Source organism: Gorilla gorilla, chromosome 18 (assembly GCF_029281585.2).
Source record: "Gorilla gorilla gorilla isolate KB3781 chromosome 18, NHGRI_mGorGor1-v2.1_pri, whole genome shotgun sequence".
Taxonomy (NCBI): Eukaryota; Metazoa; Chordata; class Mammalia; order Primates; family Hominidae; genus Gorilla; species Gorilla gorilla.
Genome location: NC_073242.2, coordinates 96,388,483 through 96,409,397, shown reverse-complemented (window position 1 = coordinate 96,409,397; position 20,915 = coordinate 96,388,483). Strand labels below are relative to the sequence as shown.

At 57.9% G+C, this 20,915-nt stretch overlaps 3 protein-coding genes across 8 annotated transcripts; 2 read left to right on the top strand and 1 right to left on the bottom strand.

Annotated features, from left to right (window-relative positions):
* Nucleotides 1–364: 364 nt before the first annotated feature.
* EXOC3L1 (exocyst complex component 3 like 1) lies at nt 365–7,088 on the top strand. The gene is made up of 15 exons (XM_004057795.5): nt 365–1,075; nt 1,363–1,415; nt 1,859–2,019; nt 2,100–2,319; nt 3,219–3,831; nt 3,918–4,035; nt 4,172–4,297; nt 4,382–4,482; nt 4,692–4,802; nt 5,547–5,676; nt 5,779–5,901; nt 5,980–6,135; nt 6,227–6,351; nt 6,433–6,671; nt 6,998–7,088. The coding sequence occupies exons 1-14, from the start codon at nt 1,059–1,061 to the stop codon at nt 6,641–6,643; spliced, it is 2,265 nt and encodes a 754-aa protein (XP_004057843.1). The 5' UTR covers nt 365–1,058; the 3' UTR covers nt 6,644–6,671; nt 6,998–7,088.
* MATCAP1 (microtubule associated tyrosine carboxypeptidase 1) lies at nt 7,075–15,406 on the top strand. 3 transcript variants are annotated; one of them, XM_031002606.3, is made up of 8 exons: nt 7,075–7,778; nt 9,338–9,429; nt 10,369–10,994; nt 11,077–11,220; nt 11,473–11,605; nt 12,522–12,827; nt 12,919–13,016; nt 14,051–15,406. In XM_031002606.3, the coding sequence occupies exons 3-8, from the start codon at nt 10,425–10,427 to the stop codon at nt 14,213–14,215; spliced, it is 1,416 nt and encodes a 471-aa protein (XP_030858466.3). In that variant the 5' UTR covers nt 7,075–7,778; nt 9,338–9,429; nt 10,369–10,424; the 3' UTR covers nt 14,216–15,406. The 3 variants fall into 3 exon arrangements, with proteins under 3 accessions (XP_030858466.3, XP_004057849.3, XP_055222110.2); XM_004057801.5 differs by lacking the exon at nt 9,338–9,429 and having other exon boundaries at nt 7,082–7,778; XM_055366135.2 differs by lacking the exon at nt 7,075–7,778 and having other exon boundaries at nt 9,389–9,528.
* A 392-nt stretch (nt 15,407–15,798) lies between these two features.
* NOL3 (nucleolar protein 3) lies at nt 15,799–20,819 on the bottom strand. 4 transcript variants are annotated; one of them, XM_063700283.1, is made up of 4 exons: nt 20,738–20,819; nt 16,554–16,856; nt 16,060–16,397; nt 15,799–15,959 (listed from the first exon to the last, which is right to left on the bottom strand). In XM_063700283.1, exons 2-4 carry the CDS (start codon nt 16,846–16,848, stop codon nt 15,909–15,911), a joined length of 684 nt encoding a protein of 227 aa, XP_063556353.1. In that variant the 5' UTR covers nt 16,849–16,856; nt 20,738–20,819; the 3' UTR covers nt 15,799–15,908. The 4 variants fall into 4 exon arrangements, with proteins under 4 accessions (XP_063556353.1, XP_063556354.1, XP_063556352.1 ...); XM_063700284.1 differs by having other exon boundaries at nt 16,062–16,397; nt 16,564–16,856; XM_063700282.1 differs by lacking the exon at nt 20,738–20,819 and adding an exon at nt 16,960–20,695 and having other exon boundaries at nt 16,062–16,397; nt 16,718–16,856.
* Nucleotides 20,820–20,915: the final 96 nt, after the last annotated feature.

Here is a 20,915-nt window from a genome sequence, read left to right as displayed (position 1 = left end):
ATTAAGACAAGCAGAATTGGGCAGATGCAATTATATTATAGGCCTCAGCCTATCCCACTAGGATCTCTGAAATTGGGGTAGCACTTCTGAAGGGTTCATGTTCACACGATGGTACCATGCTTTTGCACCCCAATATTGACTGAGAGACTCAGTGGTGTGATCTCAGTAGCCTACACTCCTGGCAGCTGGAGAATGAGCACTTCTGTCCTGAAGGGTGGATTTGGGTGGTGGACTGAACATCCACTAAATAATTACCACCTTATAGTCCCTTCCCTGGCTCCCTATAACTCTCAAGATAAACACAGCTGTCCAGTTGCGGTGACTCACGCCTGTAATCTCCCAACACTTTGGGAGGCTGAGGCAGGCAGATCGCTTGAGCCCAGAAGGCTGCAGTGAGCTATGGTGGTGCCACTGTACTCCAGCCTTGGTGACAGATCAAGACCATGTCTAAAACAAAAAAGATAAACACAGCTTTCATGACCCTCTCCTGCCACCCCCCCACCACACCCCTCTTCACAAGAGCCTGCCACCTCTCACTCCTCCGCAGAGGTACACATCCTCCTCAGAGGCTGGCCAACACAGTTTTCATCCTGTGCTGTTGATGTCATCTGCATCCATATCTGCACACTCTGCCCACCACCCCAGGTTGAGGCCAAGTCTAGCAAATCCCTATCTCCTCTGCTGAACACTAAGAGGTTCTGGGTAGGCTGGTCAAGACTGGTTGAGTACAAGTACACCCCACCCCCCCGCCCCTCAGGGAAGTGTCGCCCAGCTGTCCCCACCCTCCGTGCAGACACTCTTTCCTGTTGGGAATAAAATGCCAGAGACTCAGCTTCCTTCCTTTCTGTTGATGGCCTTGGGGAGGGAGGAGCCTTGGTGGGAAGAAGCGGCTTCTGGGCTGGGGAGTGGGAGAGAGACTTCCTTGGGGAGAGGAATTCAGCTGCACGCTGGAGTCAGCTGGAGTTGCCCAGGCCCTGTGAGCAAGTGGCAGGCGTGCCCAGCTGCATTGGGGAGAGGGCTGTTCTCAAGGCCAAGGTCATTTGTGGAGGGAGAACTGGATGCCTGATCAAATCTGGTAAGTTCTGTACCAAACTGTCCTGTGCAGCTCAGAGCAGGACCAGGGTCCAGTGGAGGCCTGTGCCCACCCCGTCTCGCTTGACATCTGCAGGGGCACGGCTGGGAAACCTAGCAGGCAAAGCCTCTCAGGTGCCCTCCGCATCACACCCACTCCCTCTCACTTCCCGAGGGGGCCAGGAAGAACCTCCTTCCTCCTCTCAGAAGGGCTTAGACAGAGGCAGCAGCTCACAGGGGCATCTACTCTGCCTGCTTGCCCCGGGCCCACCTCAGCTCTGGCTCCTCCAGGCCCACAATGGACTCAGCAGCCAAGGATGAGATGCAGCCGGCGTTGCCCCCTGGTATGAACCTTTTGGGTGGACTAGGGGAGGAATGATGGCAACAAAGATGGGACTGGCTGGGCGCAGTGGCTCACGCCTGTAATCCCAACACTTTGGGAGGTCGAGATGGGCAGATGACCTGAGGTCAGGAGCTCCAAACCAACCTGGCCAACATAGTGAAACCCCGTCTCTACTAAAAATACAAAAACTAGCTGGGCGTGATGGCACGCGCCTGTAATCCCAGCTCCTCGGGGGGCTGAGGCAGGAGAATCGCTTGAACCCGGGAGGCGGAGGTTACAGGGACCCGAGATTGCACCACTGCACTCCAGCCTGGGCAACAGAGCGAGACTCCATCTCAATAAACAAATAAACAAACAAATAAATAAATAAATAAGAAAGCTGGGACTGGGGTCGTTGGGCCCTCCCTCCCTGACTACACGGCTGCCCAGGCTCTTCCTTCCCAGGACCTGAGTGGCCAGAGCAGGAGCGGGCAGAGCAGCTGGCCCGGGGTGCAGCGCTCAAGTGGGCCTCAGGCATCTTCTACCGGCCAGAGCAGCTGGCCAGGCTAGGCCAGTACCGCAGCCGCGAGGTGCAGCGTACCTGCTCCCTGGAATCGCGCCTCAAGGTGGGCATGGGGCAGGGGGTGCGGGTGCTAGGACTGTGCTGCAGGGCTGGCCTGGCCTCACTGGCTCCATCTTTCCACAGTCAGTGGTGCAGTCATACCTGGAAGGCGTGCAGACTGGTGTGTGGCAGCTGGCCCAGGCCATTGAGGTGGTGCAGGGAACCCGGGAGGCCCTGAGCCAGGCCCGTGGGTTGCTCCAGGACATGTCCCAGGCCTTACAGACTCTAGAGCCCCTACGGGAGCGGGTTGCCCAGCACAAGCAACTGCAGGCCCTGTCTCACTTGCTGCCTCGGCTGCGGGCAGGTGAGCATGCAGGGACCCTGGGCCTCAGCCTCCAATAGTCAGTCCACAAACACCCATCCCTAATCAAGGGGCTGGGGCACTAGATGGGGAACTGCATAGAGCAGCACACCAGGGACCTCCCAGACAGTAGCCCGGGCTTCCCATGGCCTATGAGGCAGGGTGCAAATCAGCTCATCCTGGGATTCCCATGTGTGGGATGCTTGAGTCAGGACAGACACCCAGTCATGTGACTCTGGCCACCTGGTTATCAGTATATTGAAACTCTTCCCTAACAGAGTGGCTGAGCGAGTACTGGCAGGACCCCCCGATTTCCCCTGCCTTCCCTCCAGGATCCTCAGCTTCCTCATATTCCATGAGTTCATGGGTTGACCTCTGGCCCACCAGGTCTTTAGGACATTGCCAAGATCCTCTTAGATTTGCCAGTACTCTACTGGTTATTTATTTATTTATTTATTTATAGTTTTTTGTTCGTTTTTTGTTTTGTTTTGTTTTTGAGACAGAGTCTCACTCTGTCACCCAGGCTGGAGTGCAGTGGTGTGATCTCGGCTCACTGCAACCTCCATATCCCAGGTTCAAGCAATCCTCCTGCCTCAGCCTCCCCAGTAGCTGGGATTACAGGCATGTGCCACCATGCCTGGCTAATTTTCGTATTTTTAGTAGAGATGGGATTTCACCATGTTGGCGGGGCTGGTCTCAAACTCCTGACCTCAAGTGATTCACCCACGTTGGCCTCCCAAAGTGCTGGGATTACAGGCATGAGCCACTGTGCCCAGCTTACTCTACTGGTTGTTAAATATTTTATGCATCACCCCCGCCCTGGGCCTCAGTATCCCCTGCTGTACACATTGAGGCGGTGGGAAGGCTGAGACCCAGGGCCGTCTCCTTTTCACTCTCATTAGTGCCGGCTGCAGTGGCCCACACACAGACTCTGATTGATGGCCAACAGTTCTTGGAGGCGTATGTGAGCCTTCGGGAGCTGGAGCAGCTGCGAGAGGATACGTGGGCACCCCTGGGGGGCCTGGAGTTGCCAGTCTTCCAGGGGCTGGACCTTCTGTTCGAGGCACTGGGCCAGGCTGTGGAAGCAGCTGCAGGGGCCGCGGGGAAGCTGGCACGGGAGGACCCAGCCCTGCTGGTGGCTGCTGTGCGTGTGGCGGAGGTGGAGACTGGACGAACAACCCCCCTGGGCCAGGTCCCCCGGGACTGGCGTCAGCGCTGTCTGAGGGCACTACAGGAGGGCCTGGAGCGGGCCCACTTTGGGTCACCTCTGCTGCCTGCACCAGGGGCCCTACCAGGGTGGCTGGAGGCTCTGCGAGTGGCCCTGCCAGTCGAGTTGGCCACAGCTGAGGCACTAGTAGCGCCTTGCTGCCCGCCACAGTACAACGTGGTCCAGCTATGGGCCCACACGCTGCATAGTGGTTTGCGCCGCAGCCTGCAGAACCTCCTTGCAGGGCCTGAGCTAGAAGCTGCGGATGCCTTCGCCTTGCTGCACTGGGCACTGCATGTGTACCTGGGGTCAGTGCCTTTGGGGCAGCAGGACATGGGGGATCAGAGGCTGGGGGCTTGGTGGCTTGGTGTGACACCAGGCCACCCATCTCCAGGCAGGAAATGATGGGGAGCCTGGAGTTGGGGCCTGAGGCTGATGTGTCCCAGCTGGAGCCCCTTCTGACCTTGGAGAACATTGAGCAGCTGGAGGCAACATTTGTGGCCAACATCCAGGTGAGTAGTTGGGGCACAGGTCCAGAGAAGTCCTACTTATCTGCTGTGGGCCTTTATCTGCAGAGTGGAATGTCTACCCAGCTCCAGCAGGGTCAGATCCCTGCTACATTCCTTTGCCCCTGGCCCCTCCCCCCAGGCAAGTGTGTCTCAGTGGCTGCAGAATGCACTGGATGGGGAGGTAGCTGAGTGGGGCCGGGAGCAGGGGCCCAACACAGACCCATCTGGCTCCTATTACTCACCAATGCCAGCCATTGTGCTGCAGGTAGGTGGGAAGTGGCCACATGGGGCAGTGGGGAGGAGAGGAAGGAGGGAGGCTTTGCCGATGGCTGCTCATTTCTGCCTGCAGATTCTGGAAGAGAACATTCGTGTGGCCAGCCTGGTCAGTGAGTCACTGCAACAGCGAGTGCATGGCATGGCACTGTCAGAACTGGGCATATTCTTGAGGAGGTCTGCTGAGGCACTGACCCATTCCTGATCCCTATCCCTGCTCCCCAGGCAGCCCAAAGGGGCTCTGAGTGAATAAGACATGTCACAGGGAAAGGGCTCTTTCAAACAAGGACTTGGGTATCTTGGAGGTGGGACAGGAGTACCAGGGACTGGGGCTGTGGGGATGCCAGCATAGCAGCAAGTCCAGGAGCCACCTCTGCCCATTGCAGCTTCAGTGATGCTCTGATCCGATTCTCCCAAGACCACTTCAGGGGGAAATCAATGGCCCCTCATTACGTGCCCTACCTACTGGCCGCCCTCAACCACAAGTCAGCACTCAGGTACCAGAAGGCCCCCAGGGAACCCCACCTTCACTAACCCCCTATTGAGTACCTATTATGTATGGGCTCAGCCCACACTAGGACACTAGGGACTTTGGACTCACATCGCCCTGGGGTTCCAATTCTAGTTCTGCTAATTACTAGTTGTGTGACCTTGGATGAGTTACCTAATCTCTCTGAATCTCACTTTTCTCATTAGTATTATGGGGGTACTAATTGAATGTTCTGAGAATCACATGAGATAACATGTAAAGTGGCCACCATAGTGCCTGGCACATGGTGTCAATTGTTCATTCGTCCAGCAAATATTTCAAGGTCCTACTCTGTGCCAGTAATGTCTGGGGTTACAGCTGTGTGTATACACGCACACACACACACTCCCTTCCTCTTGGGTGGTATGTTCTTTTTGGTGGGTGCAAGGAAAACAAGTGATGATTTTTTACTCCCTCCTCACTGGGATAGTTCCCTTCCTTTACGAATGAGGAAACAGAAACCGAAAGAATGTTTTGCTCAAGGTCGCACCGCGAATTTGAGGCAGGTCCCGCTGGGCTGTGTCCTTTGTAGCTCGCCAAGCGCCCGCCTCCCAGCCCTGGTCCATGCCTGGGACCAGAAGTGCAGGCAGCCGCTGTTCTCGCTCCCTCCCGTCAAACACTTGCCCCACAAGGTGGCGCCGGAGGGTCTGGACCACCGAGGGCCATGCGGGCCTTGGCCTTGGTCCTGAAGCCGCAGTTTTGCTCGGTCCAGCTCCTCAGTGTCTGTCCTGCAGCTGGACGGGGCGCCTTCAGGGGCCTTGGCTCCAGTGGAAGCTGCGCTGGACGAGTTGCAGAGGAGGATCTACCGCTTGGTGTTGGAGGCGCTGCAGGCGGAGCTCCAGGTGAGGCCTCCTTCAGGTCAGGATGGGAGCAGGTGGAGAGGTGGCGGTACAGCTACGTAGGGGGGTCTCCGCGGCAATGACAGATCTGGATCATTTCCCCAGCCCCTGTTCGCGGATCTGCCCTCGCGCCAATGGCTGTCGAGCCCTGAGCTCCTGGAAAGTGTGTGTGAACGGACGGGGCGCTTCTGCCGGGACTTCTGGCGCGTGCGCAACCCCACGGTTCAGGTGGGTTGGGGGAAAAGACTGGGGAAGGGGCGGCGCGGGTGAGAGGCGACCTGCACCCGCCTGATTGCCTCCCCGCAGCTGCTGCTGGCTGAGGCCGAGCGCGCCGTGGTGCTCCAGTACCTGAGCGCGCTGATGCAAGGCCGCCTGGTGTGCCACGGAGCCGACGAGAGGACACAGGCGGCCGAGCGCCTGCGGCACGATGCTGCCCAGCTTCAGCAGCTTTTCCTCAGTTTGGTGAGAGGTTCTTGGGCGGGCAGACGGGCGAGAGTCTCAGTGGCTGGGTGGGAGAGAGGGCTGGCGCGAGACCCTACCCCGACGTGCTCAGGGCCTGGAGGAGAACGCGCACTGCGCGCCGGTGCTGCTCGCCCTGAGGGAGCTGCTAAACCTCCGCGACCCCGCGCTGCTGGGCCTGGAGGTGGCTGGCCTGCGGCAACAATTTCCCGACGTGAGGTGCGGACTGGGGGCCAGAAGGGAAGAGAAGCCGGAGGGCGGGGAGGACGGGGCTGACGCGCCTCCTTGGTGCCCCTGCAGCGAGGACCACATCTCCGCCCTCTTGGGCCTGCGCGGGGACTTGTCCCGGGAGCAGCACCTGGCCGCGATCAGCTCCTTGCAGGCTGCGCTGCCGCCCTCGCCCCGCGCGAGCCGCCGCGTCCTCTTCAGCCTCGTGCCCGCGCCCGCGCCCGCGCCGGCTTCCTGCCTGCCCTCGGGGTCCTGCGCCCGAGCCCTGATGCTCGCAGAATAAACCACGGCTGCCGGACGCCTGAGTCTGTGTGTGTTGGGGAAGGTGGGATGGAATAAAAGTGCCCACGAGGGTTGAGGGAATTCTTGCAGAGTGACACGCTTAAAGTATCCTGGCTCCCGTCCTGGTACACGGGCTGCGCCCCGCCTATGCAGTCATCTGCCTTCTGTGCAGACTGCGTTCCCGAGGCCGCGGGCTACGCCCCCACGTCTCCGCGCCCAGGCAGTGAGCAAGAGTCTCGGCCGCCCTGGCCGCCTGGGAGCCCCTGAAGCCCAGCAACTCACTGTGGCCTTGGGAAGGGGGCGGGCCCAGGACCACGAACACCGCCCCCTCAACTCTGCCTGGCTTCGCTCCCAGTGGCCTCGGGGGCGCGCCGCCGCGGAGACTGACGCGAAGCCCCCCGCTTTCGTAAGAGCGTGCGCGCGCCCGAGGACGTACGTCATCGGCGTCGGCTCCCGCCGGCTGGGCGTCCGGTGGCCGGTGAAGCAGAGCGGGAGCGGCGGGCGGCGAGCAGAGGAGCGAACAGGTGGGGGCACGACACGCGGACGGACCCCCCCCAAAGGCCGGGAGGAGGCGCGCGACGCGACCTTTCCTGATCTCCCGGAGAAGCCTCCACTCCATTGTCTCCTGGCCCCACCCTCCATTGGGCACGCCCTTCACCTTATCCCCCACCACTTATTGGCTGCAGGTCACGCCCCTCCTCAATTTCTGGTTCCCCATTGGCTCTTCACCTTGTCCTCTCCGGGGCTTCTCATCGGCACAGGCCACACCCTCTCATTTGTCACCAGACCCCGCCTTAATAGTGGGGGCCTCCTCCCCCATCCATCCTTCATTCATTATGCACCCAGTGCTGGGTGCTTGGTACACGGGGGTGAATCAGACCCCGTTCCTGCCTTCGGGGCGTTCAGGGGATTGTGGGAGGACACGGACCTAGACTCCGACAGTGACAGCTCTGAGTAAAGAAGTCGCCGAAGCAATGGGACACTAGACGCGGGGAAGGCTTCCTGGAGGAAGTGAGGCCTAAACTGAGCCTTGAAGAATGGTTAAGAGTTTGCTCCAGGAATATATTGCAAAGGCATTCTTGGCGGAAGGACCCGAGACGTGAAAAAAACAGGCGTATTCTGGTAATTTCGAGGAGGTATGTCGAATGAAAGAAGGGGAGATGGAGGGAACTGGGCCAAGTAGAAACCTGTAAAGGGGTGAGGAGTCCAAAAAACTGTACAGTTAGTTAAAGGGAGTGAAGCCTGGGACCTGAAGTCTTTTCAAGCAGCTGGTCATTAGGCAGGGTAGAGAGGAGTGGAGAGGGGGAAGATGAAGTCTAGATAGGGAAGCAAAGTGCAGGGAAGGAATAATTCTAGTTCTGAAAGAAGAGCTCTTGGATTCATTTATTTATTGAGCAATTGCTGCAGGCCAGGCACTGTTCTGGGTTCTGGGGACACAGCTGTGAATGTTGGAAAAGATAAAACAGATAACTATCAAATATACCTATCATACAAATATAAACTGTACTGAAGTACACTCCAGATGGTGATGACTGCTACAAAGAACAATAATTTGGGGAAGGGGAGATAGTGGAGAGGGGAGAGGAGGTTTACTATTTTATTGAGGGTGTGTTAGGCTTTTCTAATAACATGGTATTGATGCAGAGATTTGAGGAGAGTGAGAGAGTGACCCATGCCATTATACAGGGGGAGGAACATCCCAGACAGAGGACATATTCTGTTTGATATGCCTGTTAAACATTCAAGTGATGACACTGCAGTGAAGATGGACATGATGGCATGTGCCTGTGGTTCCAGCTAGTTGGAAGGCTGAGGTGGGAAGATCGCTTGAGGCCAGGAATTCAAGACCAGCCTGGGCAAATAGACAGTACCTCAAATTGCACTGAAATTGGCAACACTGGTCTAAAGTTTATGGAAGAAGTCTGAGCTAATGTATGTAAAACCACAAGAGTGGATGAGAACATCTAGGGAGTGAACATAAATGGAGAAGTTTCCATAGGCAAGTCCTGGAGCATTACAGTGTTAAGAGGTCAGGGAGACAGGGATGACCAGCAAGGTAGGAGGAGAACTAAGTTCGACTGTGTTTGGAAAACCAAGTGGACAGCATGTTTCCAGGATGCAGTGACTTTTTTTTTTTTTTTTGAGACGGAGTTTCGCTGTTGTTGCCCAGGCTGGAGTGCAATGGCACAATCTTGGCTCACCACAAACTCCGCCTCCCGGGTTCAAGCGATTCTCCTACCTCAGCCTCCCGAGTAGCTGGGATTACAGGCATGTGCCACCACGCCCAGCTAATTTTGTATTTTTAGTAGAGACGGGGTTTCTCCATGTTGGTCAGACTGGTCTCGAACTCCCGACCACAGGTGATCCGCCCGCCTCGGCCTCCCAAAGTGCTGGGATTACAGGCCTGAGCCACCCTGCCTGGCCTCCAGGAGGTAGTGATTAACTGTATCGGGTGCTGATCAATATGAAGGTCATTGCTGGTCATTGGTGACCTTGATCAGATCAATTTGGATGGAGTGCTGGGAACAAAAGGCTAATTAGAGTGAATTTAAGAGAGAACAGGAAAAAAGGAACTGGAGACTGGGTATAGATGACTCGAGGTATGTGCTGCAATAGGAGCAGGTGGAGGGAGATGCAGCGGGGCTGTAGCTGGAGGAGTGTGGGTTCTAGTGAGGGTTTTGTTTTGTTTTTTAAGATGGAGAAGTAACAGCATGTGTTTATCCTGATGGAAAGACTCCAATAGAGAGGAAGAGATTGATGATGTAGGAGAAAGGAGAAATGCTGGAAGTGAGTCACTGAGCAGGCAAGGGAGCTCAGCAGCTGGAGCCTCTCCAGGCAGTCTCTGGGGAGAGTTGGGATTGGACTGAGTCCTGGAACAGAGTCGGGGTGAGCGCCCTGACACTGGCTTTGGATGACCACTGGAAAGATCCCTCAGATAGGGGACAAGCCAGAGATTGGCTTGGATTTGCTGAAGCTTCCTTCTGCTCCCCAAAAGCAGATTCTAATTTGGATTTCAACAGATGGCTCAGAGGAGAGAGGGCATTCTGGGGGGTACCGGCGTAAGCATGGGGCCCTCAAACATTGAAACTGACTGAGGCCAAATAGGCAGGAGGATGTGGGTAAAGCCAGGTGGATGGGCAGGGGTGGCACTGAGAAGATGCCATAGGCTGAAGGCAGTCCCTGAGGTCTTCTCACCTACCTAATCTGCCCAGGCAGCTGAAGCTGCACTGTACCACCTCCCAGATTAAGTGAGTGAGCACAGAGATTAGAATCACGAGTAAGGGGCTCAGTCCTTGCCTTCAGGAGCTCAGGCTGAGAGGATTCCAGTAACCACCATCTAGGTGGGTGTTTAAAACTCTTGCTTTCGGCTGGGTGCGGTGGCTCATGCATTTAATTCCAGCACTTTGGGAGGCTGAGGCGGGAGGATCACTTCAGGCCAGGAGTTGGAGGCTGCAATGAGGTATGATCATTGCACTGCACTCCACCTTGGGCAACAGAGTGAGACCCTGTCTCAAAAAACAAAAACGAAAACAAAAGTGCTTTCTTCCAGCCCAGCATATTTGGGTGAGTCTGCTGGAGGCAATGGACGCTGCAGCCAATCAGACCCCTGGTAGCAGAGCCTGGGCCCACCAAGGGCCCAGCAGAGGCAATGTGGAGTACAGGGCCTGCTGGTCGTTTGGTCACACCCACTCATGCTGGTCTCCACATGCCCTTCTGTGTCCCCAGAGGTCGACAGTGTGGGGAGTTGGAGTGACCCGGCTGGATGTGACCCCCAGGACAGAATGGTGCTGGACTCGGGGGCTCAGGCGTATGATCAGGCACCCCCCAGCCCGCCTACCAGTCCCCCATCCCTGCGCCATAGGCTGAAGTCCTCAGACCGAGATGGGCCACCACTGTACCCCTGGTCTCAGTCCCTGGCCTTGCCCCTGGCTCTGGCAGTCCCCCCAGCACTGCAGCCCCAGCCTGAGCAGCAGCCGTTCTCACAGATGCTCCTGGGCCACCGTGGCCACATGCGTCGCAGTGAGAGCACCTACTCTGTAAATAGTACTGGCCGGCGGGGGCGTGGCACCCTGGGACGGCCTCCACCTGGACGGGGACGGAACCCAGGTGGGGGCACCCTGCGGCCTGCAGCCTCCCTGCCTCACATTGCTAAGACTCAAAGGGATGCAGGCCATATTGCCAGCAAGAGCCCCTGCATGTTGGTGGCCCTGCGGCCAACCAACATGGACCGTGAGCGAGACAAGTTCTTCCAGTCCCATTACACCTACAATCCACAGTTTGAGTACCAGGAGCCCATGCCCACGGCTGTGCTGGAAAAGTACTGCGAGGCCTCTGGACAGTTCATCCATCAGGTCAGTCCAGCCTCCCCACCATATCCTGGCCCTGACCACCCAAGGGGCTTGTCCTGACCAGCCACTGTGGCCCCGTGTACAGGCAGTTGGCATCATTGAGGCTGTTCTGGAGAAGTTTGGAACCTATGAACACTTTGAGGCTGCCACTGGGGGGCAGCTGCTCACCAAGTGCCAGATATGGTCGATTGTGCGCAAATACATGCAGAAGGAGGGCTGCGTCGGGGAGGTGAGCTTGCCCGCAGAGCCCTTCCTCTACATGCCCCAAATCAGGGTGTCTTGTGGGCGGTCCCAGGTCCAGCTCCACACCTGACCCACCCCTGCCCCTGCCCCAGTGAGGTGGGAGCTGGTTCTGAGCAAAGGTGATGAAGGGTGGGTGCCCTGGCCAATTGTCTGGCCTCGCTGCCCTGTGGCATCATTGGGTCCACCTGCACCCTGGCCCCAGGCTGGTGGCCATGGCTCAGAGCACTGCCACCTGCAGGTTGTGGTGCAGCTGAGTGAGGACCTGCTGTCCCAGGCAGTGATGATGGTGGAGAACAGCCGGCCCACATTGGCGATCAACCTGACCGGAGCCCGCCAGTACTGGTTGGAGGGCATGCTGCGGCATGAGATAGGTCAGGGTGTGGGTATCCGGGCAGATGGGTAGGCATGAAAGGGGCCTGGGAGCTGGGAGGGGTGGGAAGGAGGGGCCCCAATAACTCCCCTTTTTGTTTCTCCCCCTTCCCTCCTGAGGTCGGGGCTTTCCCTTCCTGAGCAGCCACCTCCCGCCCTCTGCTTATAGAGGTAGGCCAGAACATGCCTGCCCATGCTCTGGGCTCGCTCTCATCTCTTGGTCCTTTCGGGTATATTTTTCTCTCTCCACTTCCTCTCCGACTTCTCCCGACAGTGCGGGCAAGGCTGGTCAGGCCCTGACCGGCCAGAGGAAGAACCCTCAGGGTCCCACCAGGCCAGCCACCACGCTGGCCCTCCAGGGTGGATGGAAGGCCAGGTCCTGGGAATGGACTTGACTTGAGGACACATGGCGCCTGGTTTAGGAGGGGACTGGCCAGTTTGGGCAGGGGGGTGCAGGGCACTATTCCTATCTGTCTGTCCCTCTTCCTCGAGAATCCTGTTGCTCTGGGCAAGAGGTGATTTTTACCGGGGGCATCAGCGTGACTGTTCAAGATGATATGGGCACCCAGGATGTTGGGCAGGGTGGTATATGTATTGTGCCCAGGAGGGCTGGGGGCAATGTCAGTTTGGGAGAGTTCGTGCACGTGTGTGGGTGCGTGGGTGTAGGGTGGGGGGCGGATGGGTGGGAGAGGATTCATGTATGTGAGTCTCTGTGGATCCTTGGGTGCGAGTCCACAGGAGGAGGAGCTTCACGCTGCCTGGGGCTGGGAGAGCCTGTGTGCGAGCCTGAGTTCAGGAGCATGAGGATGGAAGTGTCGCGGCCAGAGCCCCGGCCAGATGGAACAGGGCCAGGGCTGGGCTCGCAGGCGGGTCCCCGAACGCCCCGCCCAGCGCCGCCTCCTCTCGCCTTCCCCGCAGGCACCCACTACCTGCGGGGCGTGAACAACGCGCGCCAGCCGTGGCACAACGCGGAGGGCCGGCTGCGGTACGGGCTGCGGCCGGCGAACCCCACCGAGGAGGGCCTGGCCAGCCTGCACAGCGTGCTGTTCCGCAAGCAGCCGTTCCTGTGGCGCGCTGCACTGCTCTACTACACCATCCACCGCGCCGCGCGCATGTCCTTCCGTCAGCTCTTCCAGGACCTGGAGCGCTACGTGCAGGACGCCGATGTGCGCTGGGAGTACTGCGTGCGCGCCAAGCGCGGCCAGACCGACACCTCGCTGCCAGGTGTGCGCCAGCGCGGGGGAGGTGCCTAGAGCCGGGGTGGGGGCGGGGCTTCGGGCGAGGGGCGGGGCTCACCGCCTTCCTGCCCTCCCAGGTTGTTTCAGCAAGGACCAGGTGTACCTGGACGGCATCGTGCGCATTCTGCGACATCGCCAGACCATCGATTTCCCGTTGCTGACCTCACTGGGCAAGGTGAGGGGCTGTGGACCTTCAGAGGTCCCAGCCAGCTCCCTGCCTCGCTGTAGAATTCCCTGAGCCTCGGATTGGTGCTAGACCGAGGGCTGGGTGTCAGGCCTGTGGTGGTGGTGGGGAGCGTGGGTGGAAGTGAGAACAGGAGATGAAATGACTCTGGCAGCAAAACCAGGTGCTTAACGGAGGCTGCAGGTGTATGTAGATACTGCATCTCAAAGGAGATGAGCATTCCAGGCCAAGGGAGTGATCAGGAAGGCCAGGGGAAGAAGGCTGCAGAAATGGCCAGGGACCAACTCCCTGGCACTGGCATTTGTGCCAGGCCGAGGAAAGTAGATTTCATCTGAAGCAACGGGGAGTGAGAGGAGCTTTAAGCAGAGGAGTGACACTGATATTTGCTTCAGAAGCCTCCTTCTGGACATCATATGGGAGGTGGATTGGAGAGAGGACTAGGGAAGGGAGTGCAGGGGCACGGAGGAGGCCTTGCCTGTCACTCCTGCAGAAGGGATGGTGGTCTGGCCTAACCAGGCAGTGGCCGCTGGGTTGGAGATGAAGGGACAAGCTGGAGAGCTCTTCAGAGAGGGGAATACTTTTAACTCAGCGGCTACCCTGATGGGAGGGTGAGAGTCCAAGCCCCCTCCCTGGAATCTGACCTGGGTGACTGTGAAGAGGGTGGAGCTGGCATAAGCTGGCACTCAGGAGTTGACTATTGGACATGGGGCCATCCTGAGGGTTATCCAGGGGAAGACATTAAGGAGGCAGTTGGATGTCCATGTTTGGAGGTGAGGGTCTGAGAGGCTGGGCTGGAGAGAGAAGTGGGGTTGTAGGGCATCTATGACAAAAAGAAACTGTTGAGAGAAAGAGCAAAGATGAAGGATTGAGTCTAGAGGTATAAAACGTTGTAGCTAATTGTGGATCAGGAGGGGAGAGGAAGAAGTCCCGGAGCAAAGGCTGTGAGCTGTAAGCAGTGGGCTGGGACCAGCTACCTGAAAGCCAGGGGCCACTGCCTATGCCTGATGCCTGGCTTCCTCCTGCAGGTGTCCTATGAGGATGTGGACCACCTGCGGCCCCATGGGGTGCTGGATAATACCCGGGTGCCCCACTTCATGCAGGACTTGGCACGCTACCGGCAGCAGCTGGAGCACATCATGGCCACCAACCGGCTGGATGAGGCAGAGCTGGGTCGCCTGCTACCCGACTGATGTCCGTTGAGGGCTGCAGACAGAGGCCCTGGACAGAAGCTCCAGATAGGCCCCCAGAACATGAAGCAGTTTGCTCTGTGTGTCCACGGCCTAGGTGTTTCTTGGGGGTGTTGGGAGGGCAGGAGCATTCCTTGAGGAGGAGTGGCAACATCAAAGTGTTTGTGTCCCTTGCCAGCCTCCCTGGGGTCTGGGGACCTGCAGCAGCATGTCTGGCAAACTGAGTCGCCCTCCTGCCTCCAGCTCTCTGTTGAGCAGAGGGAAGGCATGGGGGCAGGAAGAGAGCTGAGCATTGATGGGGATGGGGGTGGTTTGGGAATAGAAACTTGTTCTTGCATGAGATGGCTTTGGTTGTTCCAGTACTCCAGTCTCTCCCTTCCCTTACCTGGCCCCTTGGTGCTCCTTCAGCATTCGTGCTGTCTACCTCTCACTGGGTCCTGGTGGGGGTCGGGATCCCTTCTCCTGGGGTGATTGATGGCCTGAGCCTGGGGTCCTGGTAGTAGAGACCCAGCTGGCCTGGGGTCTGCTTTCCGACATTTTGCCTCTCTCACTGGTCATGTATTTATTCCATATTTATATGGTCTACTTCCTGTGGCTGGGAGCAGCAGCTCCTGAAGGTTCCGTGGGGTTGGGGGGGGTGGGGGGTTGGACAGGACACTCCTTCTTGGAAGGCACCAATTTTCCCAGCCCCACTCCCATTACACACACACACACACACACACACACACACACACACACACACTGATTCAGGCCTTGAGAATCAAGCCCAAGAGCTCCCTTGGCCCTGTTCCCCACTCCCTCCACTGGCCTCTGCTGTTCCTGTCTTTGCTCACACCCTCACAGCTGGTCTCTGGCAGAGGTTGGCATAGCCTAGGAGCAGCTGCAACTGCACCTGAGGGACAGGCCCTAGAGTTTGGTGGCCCAAGTCCTGAACCCCTCTTAGACCAGGTGAGGTGCAGAGGTGGTTGCTGCTTCCAGTTTCCCTTCAGACTTAGCTGTGTGAACCCCACTCCTATCCTTTGGCCTTAGTTTTCCCATCTGTAAAACTCAGAAACGCAGTTGGAAAGTCCTTATTCATTTAGTAAGCAAATATATTATAATATGTATAGAGCGCCTTTTGTGTAAGTTACTGGTCAGAATCCTCACTGAGCTTCCAGTCCAGAGAGAAGCCAATTAAAACAGTAATGACAATGATGTGTGTGGCCTTTGTCTACTCAAGGTCCCTTTCTGCTCCCCTCTTCTAGTCTCACTTCCCAAGGCTGTGAGCTCTAAGCCCTCCCTACGTGGAGAGAAGTCACCCTCCCCTTGCTCCATGTTCAGCTCAGGAACTTGCGTGGGGTTGAGCTGGTACCTACATATGCTGCCAAGTGGCTCACCAGGGGAAATGGGTTGTGTATGCGGGCAGGAGGGTCAGGTCCTTGTCCCACTAGGGGGCTGGGTCTGGGATCTCCAGGGTGCAGCCTGGACTCCTAAGGGCAGATTAGGGCTGAGGACTGGATGATGCTCGTGGTGGGCTTGGGGCTGCCCAGGTCCCTGGGACTCAGAGGTACCCACCCTCAGTTCCTGGGCAAACAGCCAGAATCGTGGAGAGAGCCCAGGTCCCATCCGACCCTCCGGAGTTTATTCACTTCCAGCGGTACTGGGCTGGACCGAGCCTTGGTGGCATCCGATTCAGCTCCCAGCAGCATCCGAGGTCCTATCCAGCATGGGCGGGGCACCGCCGGTCAGAGCTCTGGCCTTCAGGAATCTAGAGATGACGGGAACAGTGGTCAAAGAGGTGGGGTCCGGCATCCGCTTCCCAGGCCATGCCCTCCCGCCAAGCCGGCTCAGGGTTTGGGCGGACTCACACCTTCGGACTCGTCCCTTTCCTCGAAGTCGGGCTCGGGCTCTGGGTCCGGTTCTGGCTCCAGTTCCGGCTCTGGTTCTGCTTCAGCCTCGGGTTCCAGCTCTGGCTCTGGCTCCGGCTCCGGCTCCGGCTCTGGTTCAGCCTCTTCAGAGGCCTCAGCTTCCAGCTCTGGCTCTGGCTCCTCCGGGGTCCCGGATTGCACCGCCTCGGAGCCCTCAGGGCCCCCGGCCTCGTCAGGGTCTGAAGCTCTGGGCAACCCGGGGCATGTGGTCCCCGAGCCGGGTGCCTCCGGCGTCCAGTGGCCTGGGCATGGAGGGTCATAGCTGCGGTCCCGGTAGCCTGGGGCGGAAGTGGGAGTGACTGAGGCTCAATTTACCCCTGTGCGGTTTCACACTCGCCTACTTCTAGCGGAGACGACAACCCTGCCCTCCCCGGGCCTTTTGTCTGCCCCAGCCCCGTCCCTGCTCTGCCCTAGGCCCCGCCCCGCGCGCTCACCCGGACCCACGTGCTGCCAGTCCCAAGCGGGGTCCGGCGCGCCCGCGGTACGCTGGGCACAGCGTAGCAGCTCCTGGCAGGCGGCCTCGCCCTTGCCCTGCACCAGCAGCAGTAGGCGGCGCACCCTGCGCTCGGCATCAGGCAGTGCATCCAATGCCTCGTACTCTGGCCCGGTGAGCACGCCCCGCGCCAGCAGCGCGTCCAACAGCAGTCCCGAGTCCGCCTGCAGCGTCTCGACCAGGCGTTTCCGCTCGCGGTCGATAGTCTCTGACGGCCGCTCCTGCGCGTTGCCCATTGTCGGGGCTGCATGGGGAAAGGGGAGAGAAGTAATGGGGGGTTGCCCTCGCCGCCTCTGACCACTCTGTCAATGCCCCCAGTGAACACCCAGGCTGAGGTTTAAGTTCACCTCGATCCCAGCCGCCAGACGGGCTCCGCAAGCACAGGGCCTGGAGGCCAACACGGGGAACTCGGTGTCCTCCTGCCTCTCCAGACGCTCTGTCCTGTCTCCTCCTCAGGCTCCTCCTTCTGTCCCCAAGCGTCAGCCGTGGCTCTCCTCTCCTCCCCTGCCTTTCCCAGGACTGGCATCTACTCTCTGAATGCCCTCCCCAACCAGGACGTCCTGAGCTCCAGCCCCGGCAAATCCGAGGCGAGTTCAGACCCCGTTTATCCAAACTAAGGTATTTCTCTCAAATCTGCTTCCCCACCTAACCAGGCAGAAAAACCTAGGATTGATGCTGATACTCCACACCCAGCTTGCAGACAAGTCCTTTCCAGTCTGACTGCTGAATATTTCTCTCACCATCCTTACCACTTACTAAGTCCAGCCTTCTGCCTCCTGCTTTGGCCCTGCAGAACCCAGGATCAGAGCTCCCTGCTTCCATACTCTACCCTCCAGTCCCCTCTGAACCCAGAGCACAAAGTGCTGAGAGCCTCCCTGCCCCTCTCCCCTTACCTTGACCCTGAGATCCAACTTTCCAGGACAAGCCCCGCCTCTACACCCTCCCACCAACACCACCACCATAGTGCAACACCAGTGTAGTCTCATGGCCCTTCCTGGTCCCCTGATTCCTGAGCAGAGATACCAGAATCTTCTTCAGGCCTAGCTCTGACCAAGATCTCTTGACATCACCTGAGACCCACCTGTCTCCCTACTGAAGCCCTAACTCCTAATGTGACTGTCTCCCTGCTGACCCACCTGGCTCCCTACTGAAGCCCTAACTCCTAATGTGACTGTCTCCCTGCTGACCCACCTGGCTCCCTGCTGACCTGGGAATGACCTACAGACATTTGTTGTTTGATCTTGAAGTACCCAAGGCCTAGGTCATACAGGATACCGACAAATGCTTGCCGAACTTGGACTGATTTTCCTCCATGGATCGCACTATTTTGAGACTTTTTTTTTTTTTTTTGGGATGTAGTCTCGCTGTTGCCTAGGCTGGAGTGCAGTGGCGCAATCTTGGCTCACTGCAACCTCCGCCTCCCAGGCTCAAGTGATTCTCGTGCTTCAGCCTCCAGACTAGCTGGGATTGCAGGTGCACACCACCATGCCCAGCTAATTTTTGAATTTTTAGTAAAGACAGGGTTTCACCATATTGGCCAGGCTGGTCTTGAACTCCTGACTTCAAGAGATCTGCCTGCCTTGGCCTCTCAAACTGCTGGGATTACAGGCGTGAACCACCGTGCCCAGCCTTTTTTTTTTTTTTTTTTTTTTTTAGAGGTGGGGTCTTGCTATATATTTTTTTGTATTTATTTATTTTAGTGGAGACGGGGTTTCAGTATGTTGGCCAGGCTGGTCTTGAACTCATGACCTCGTGATCCACCTGCCTTGGCCTCCCAAAATGCTGGGATTACAGGCGTGAGCCACCCGGCCTGTCCTGGTCTTGCTATATTGATCAGGCTGGTCTCGAACTGCTGGCCTCAAGCGATCCTCCCATCTCAGCCTTCCAAAGTGCTGGGATTACCAGCACTTTGTGAACCACCATGTGAACCACCATGCCTGGCTCTTGAGAGACTATCTCTACCAACAGCAGCTATTAGGGAGAGTCAATCTGCTTTATCCATTTTTTTTTTTTTGACAGAATCTCACTCTGTTGCCCAGGCTGGAGTGCAGTGGCACATTCTCTTGTCACTGCAACCTCTGCCTCCTGAGTTCAAGTGATTCTTCTGCCTCAGCCTCCCGAGTAGCTGAGATTACAAGTGCCCGCACCACGCTCAGCTAATTTTTTGTGTTTTTAGTTGAGACGGGGTTTCACTATGTTGGCTAGGCTGGTCTCGAACTCCTGACCTCGTGATCCGCCCACCTTGGCCTCCCAAAGTGTTGGGATTACAGGCATGAGCCACCGCACACAGCTGCTTTGTCCATTTATTGTCAACCAAGGATTATGGCCCATTCCTGTGAGTGGCCTGACCCAGCCAGCAAGACCCCTGGCATTAGGAGGCAAAGACATCAGGCCTTGAACCATGCCCTCAGCCCACCCCCACCCTGATAATAACTTCTTCTCCTCCCCGCCTTGGCTTTGTTCACACGGCATCCTCCCATCTCTTCCTCCCTTTGCTGTCCCTCCTCTGCCTCCTTCTCTGGCTCTAGGAGGCTTGGCCTTCTCTGGGAGAGAGGATTTAGTCCTAGCCGCCATCCTGCCTCCCAGGTCTTTCTCAGTACCCTCTGGTGTCACACTATACCTCCCCCGTCACTTCACACCCTGGCTTCCTCCCATTGAAGCCCTTCCCCCCCAGGCCGAGACCAGGACTACCCCCTGCCCCTCCATCGTCACTTCACACCCTGGCTTCCTCCCATTGAAGCCCTTCCCCCCCAGGCCGAGACCAGGACTACCCCCTGCCCCTCCATCTCCCTTTATGTCCCATCTGTGATGAATCTTGCTTCTCCACTTCTCAGTGAGTCTCCATCAGCTCCTGCCTTGCCACCCCACCATCGTCACCTCATGTCCTGTAACAGTCCCTCTGAGCCCCTCTCACTCCCATTCCGCCAGGCCCGATAGCACAGTGGCCTTGACAAGTCTCTGAGCTAGGATTGCTGTTCCCATTTTACAGATGAGGAGACAGGCTCAGAGATTCAGTGGTAAAACTGGAATCTTACTTGCTCCAGCCTGAACTATGAGGAACTGAACTATATTTTCCTGTCTAGCAGAATTCCATCTTAAATACCTATCTACCTCCCCCCCACACCCCACTGCCCATCAGAGACAACCCAAAATATCTGGTCTGGCTACTCTAGCCTCCTCCCACCACCCTGGACAGCCAGGCCCTTCCCAGCTTCCCTCCACCAGCCAGGGATCGGAGAACTCACTATGCCTCTGGCACCTCGAAGCCTTTGCTGATGCTGATCGCTAAGACTGGAATCCTTTTCTCCTCCCTCCGCTCCGTGGACCTATCCATCCTCCAGGACTCAAATGTTCCCTTGTCTACACCAATGCCTAAGTGTCCCAAGGGCTGGTGGTTCCTTCTTCTGTGTACCCCGTGAACAACACATGCCCTCACTAGTGCATTAACTGACATCATTGCACTGTGTACACGCAGACTCTCCGCTTTCTTCAACTGAGCTTTCCAGAGTGTCCCTCCAATTGGTGGGCAAAGGAAGGGAGAGGGGGACAGCACCTACTCGGGACAGACACAGGGAGGGTGCAGATTGGATTGGCCCCTCTTTCTCTCCAACCTAAGTTGTTTTCATGTTAGCCTCCTCCTCCTATGACCCCAAGTCCTGCCCTTTATCCTGTCTGGGGGTAGAGACTCCAGCTGGTCTGGGCCCTCCCTTTGAGGCTCTCACAGCTCTCAATACCGAAGTTATTTAGCGGCCAGTCCTTTGAGGGTGACAGGTCCGATTCTTCCCAGAGAGCCATGTGGCGGGGCATGGAGCTGGGTCCCAGCCCCCAACCCCACCTCGCTGCGCGGGCTCTTTGGCCAGGAAGCCAGGGTCTTGGGACAGTGAAGAGCCTTTGCGCATGTGCGACTGCACGGATTTCCCACCCCCTTACCTCCCTCCACCCAGTCCCAGAGCTTGAGAGTCCTGCGGCAGGGCGGGGCCCACAGACCTACCCACCCCACCCCCCCGACCCCCGAGCGCCGCAGCGGGTGGTGGGGCGCTGATTCTGCCCAATCTCGGTTTCCCTTCCCTCCCACAGCCGGGAGTGGGGCTCCCGGTCTGGCCCGTTTTGGGCGTCCCCACTCACGGGTCAAGCCTCGGCGGGGCAGGAGATGACGGTGCAGAAAGGGCCGGGCAGGGTGGGGGTGGGTGCAGCAGCTGCGGCGGGGGCGGGGCGGCCAGGGCTGCTGGGAATAGGGAGGGTGAGGGTTCTTCCCCGGGCACTAGGAGCCACACCGCGGAGGCCGCGCGCTGGCTGGGGACGT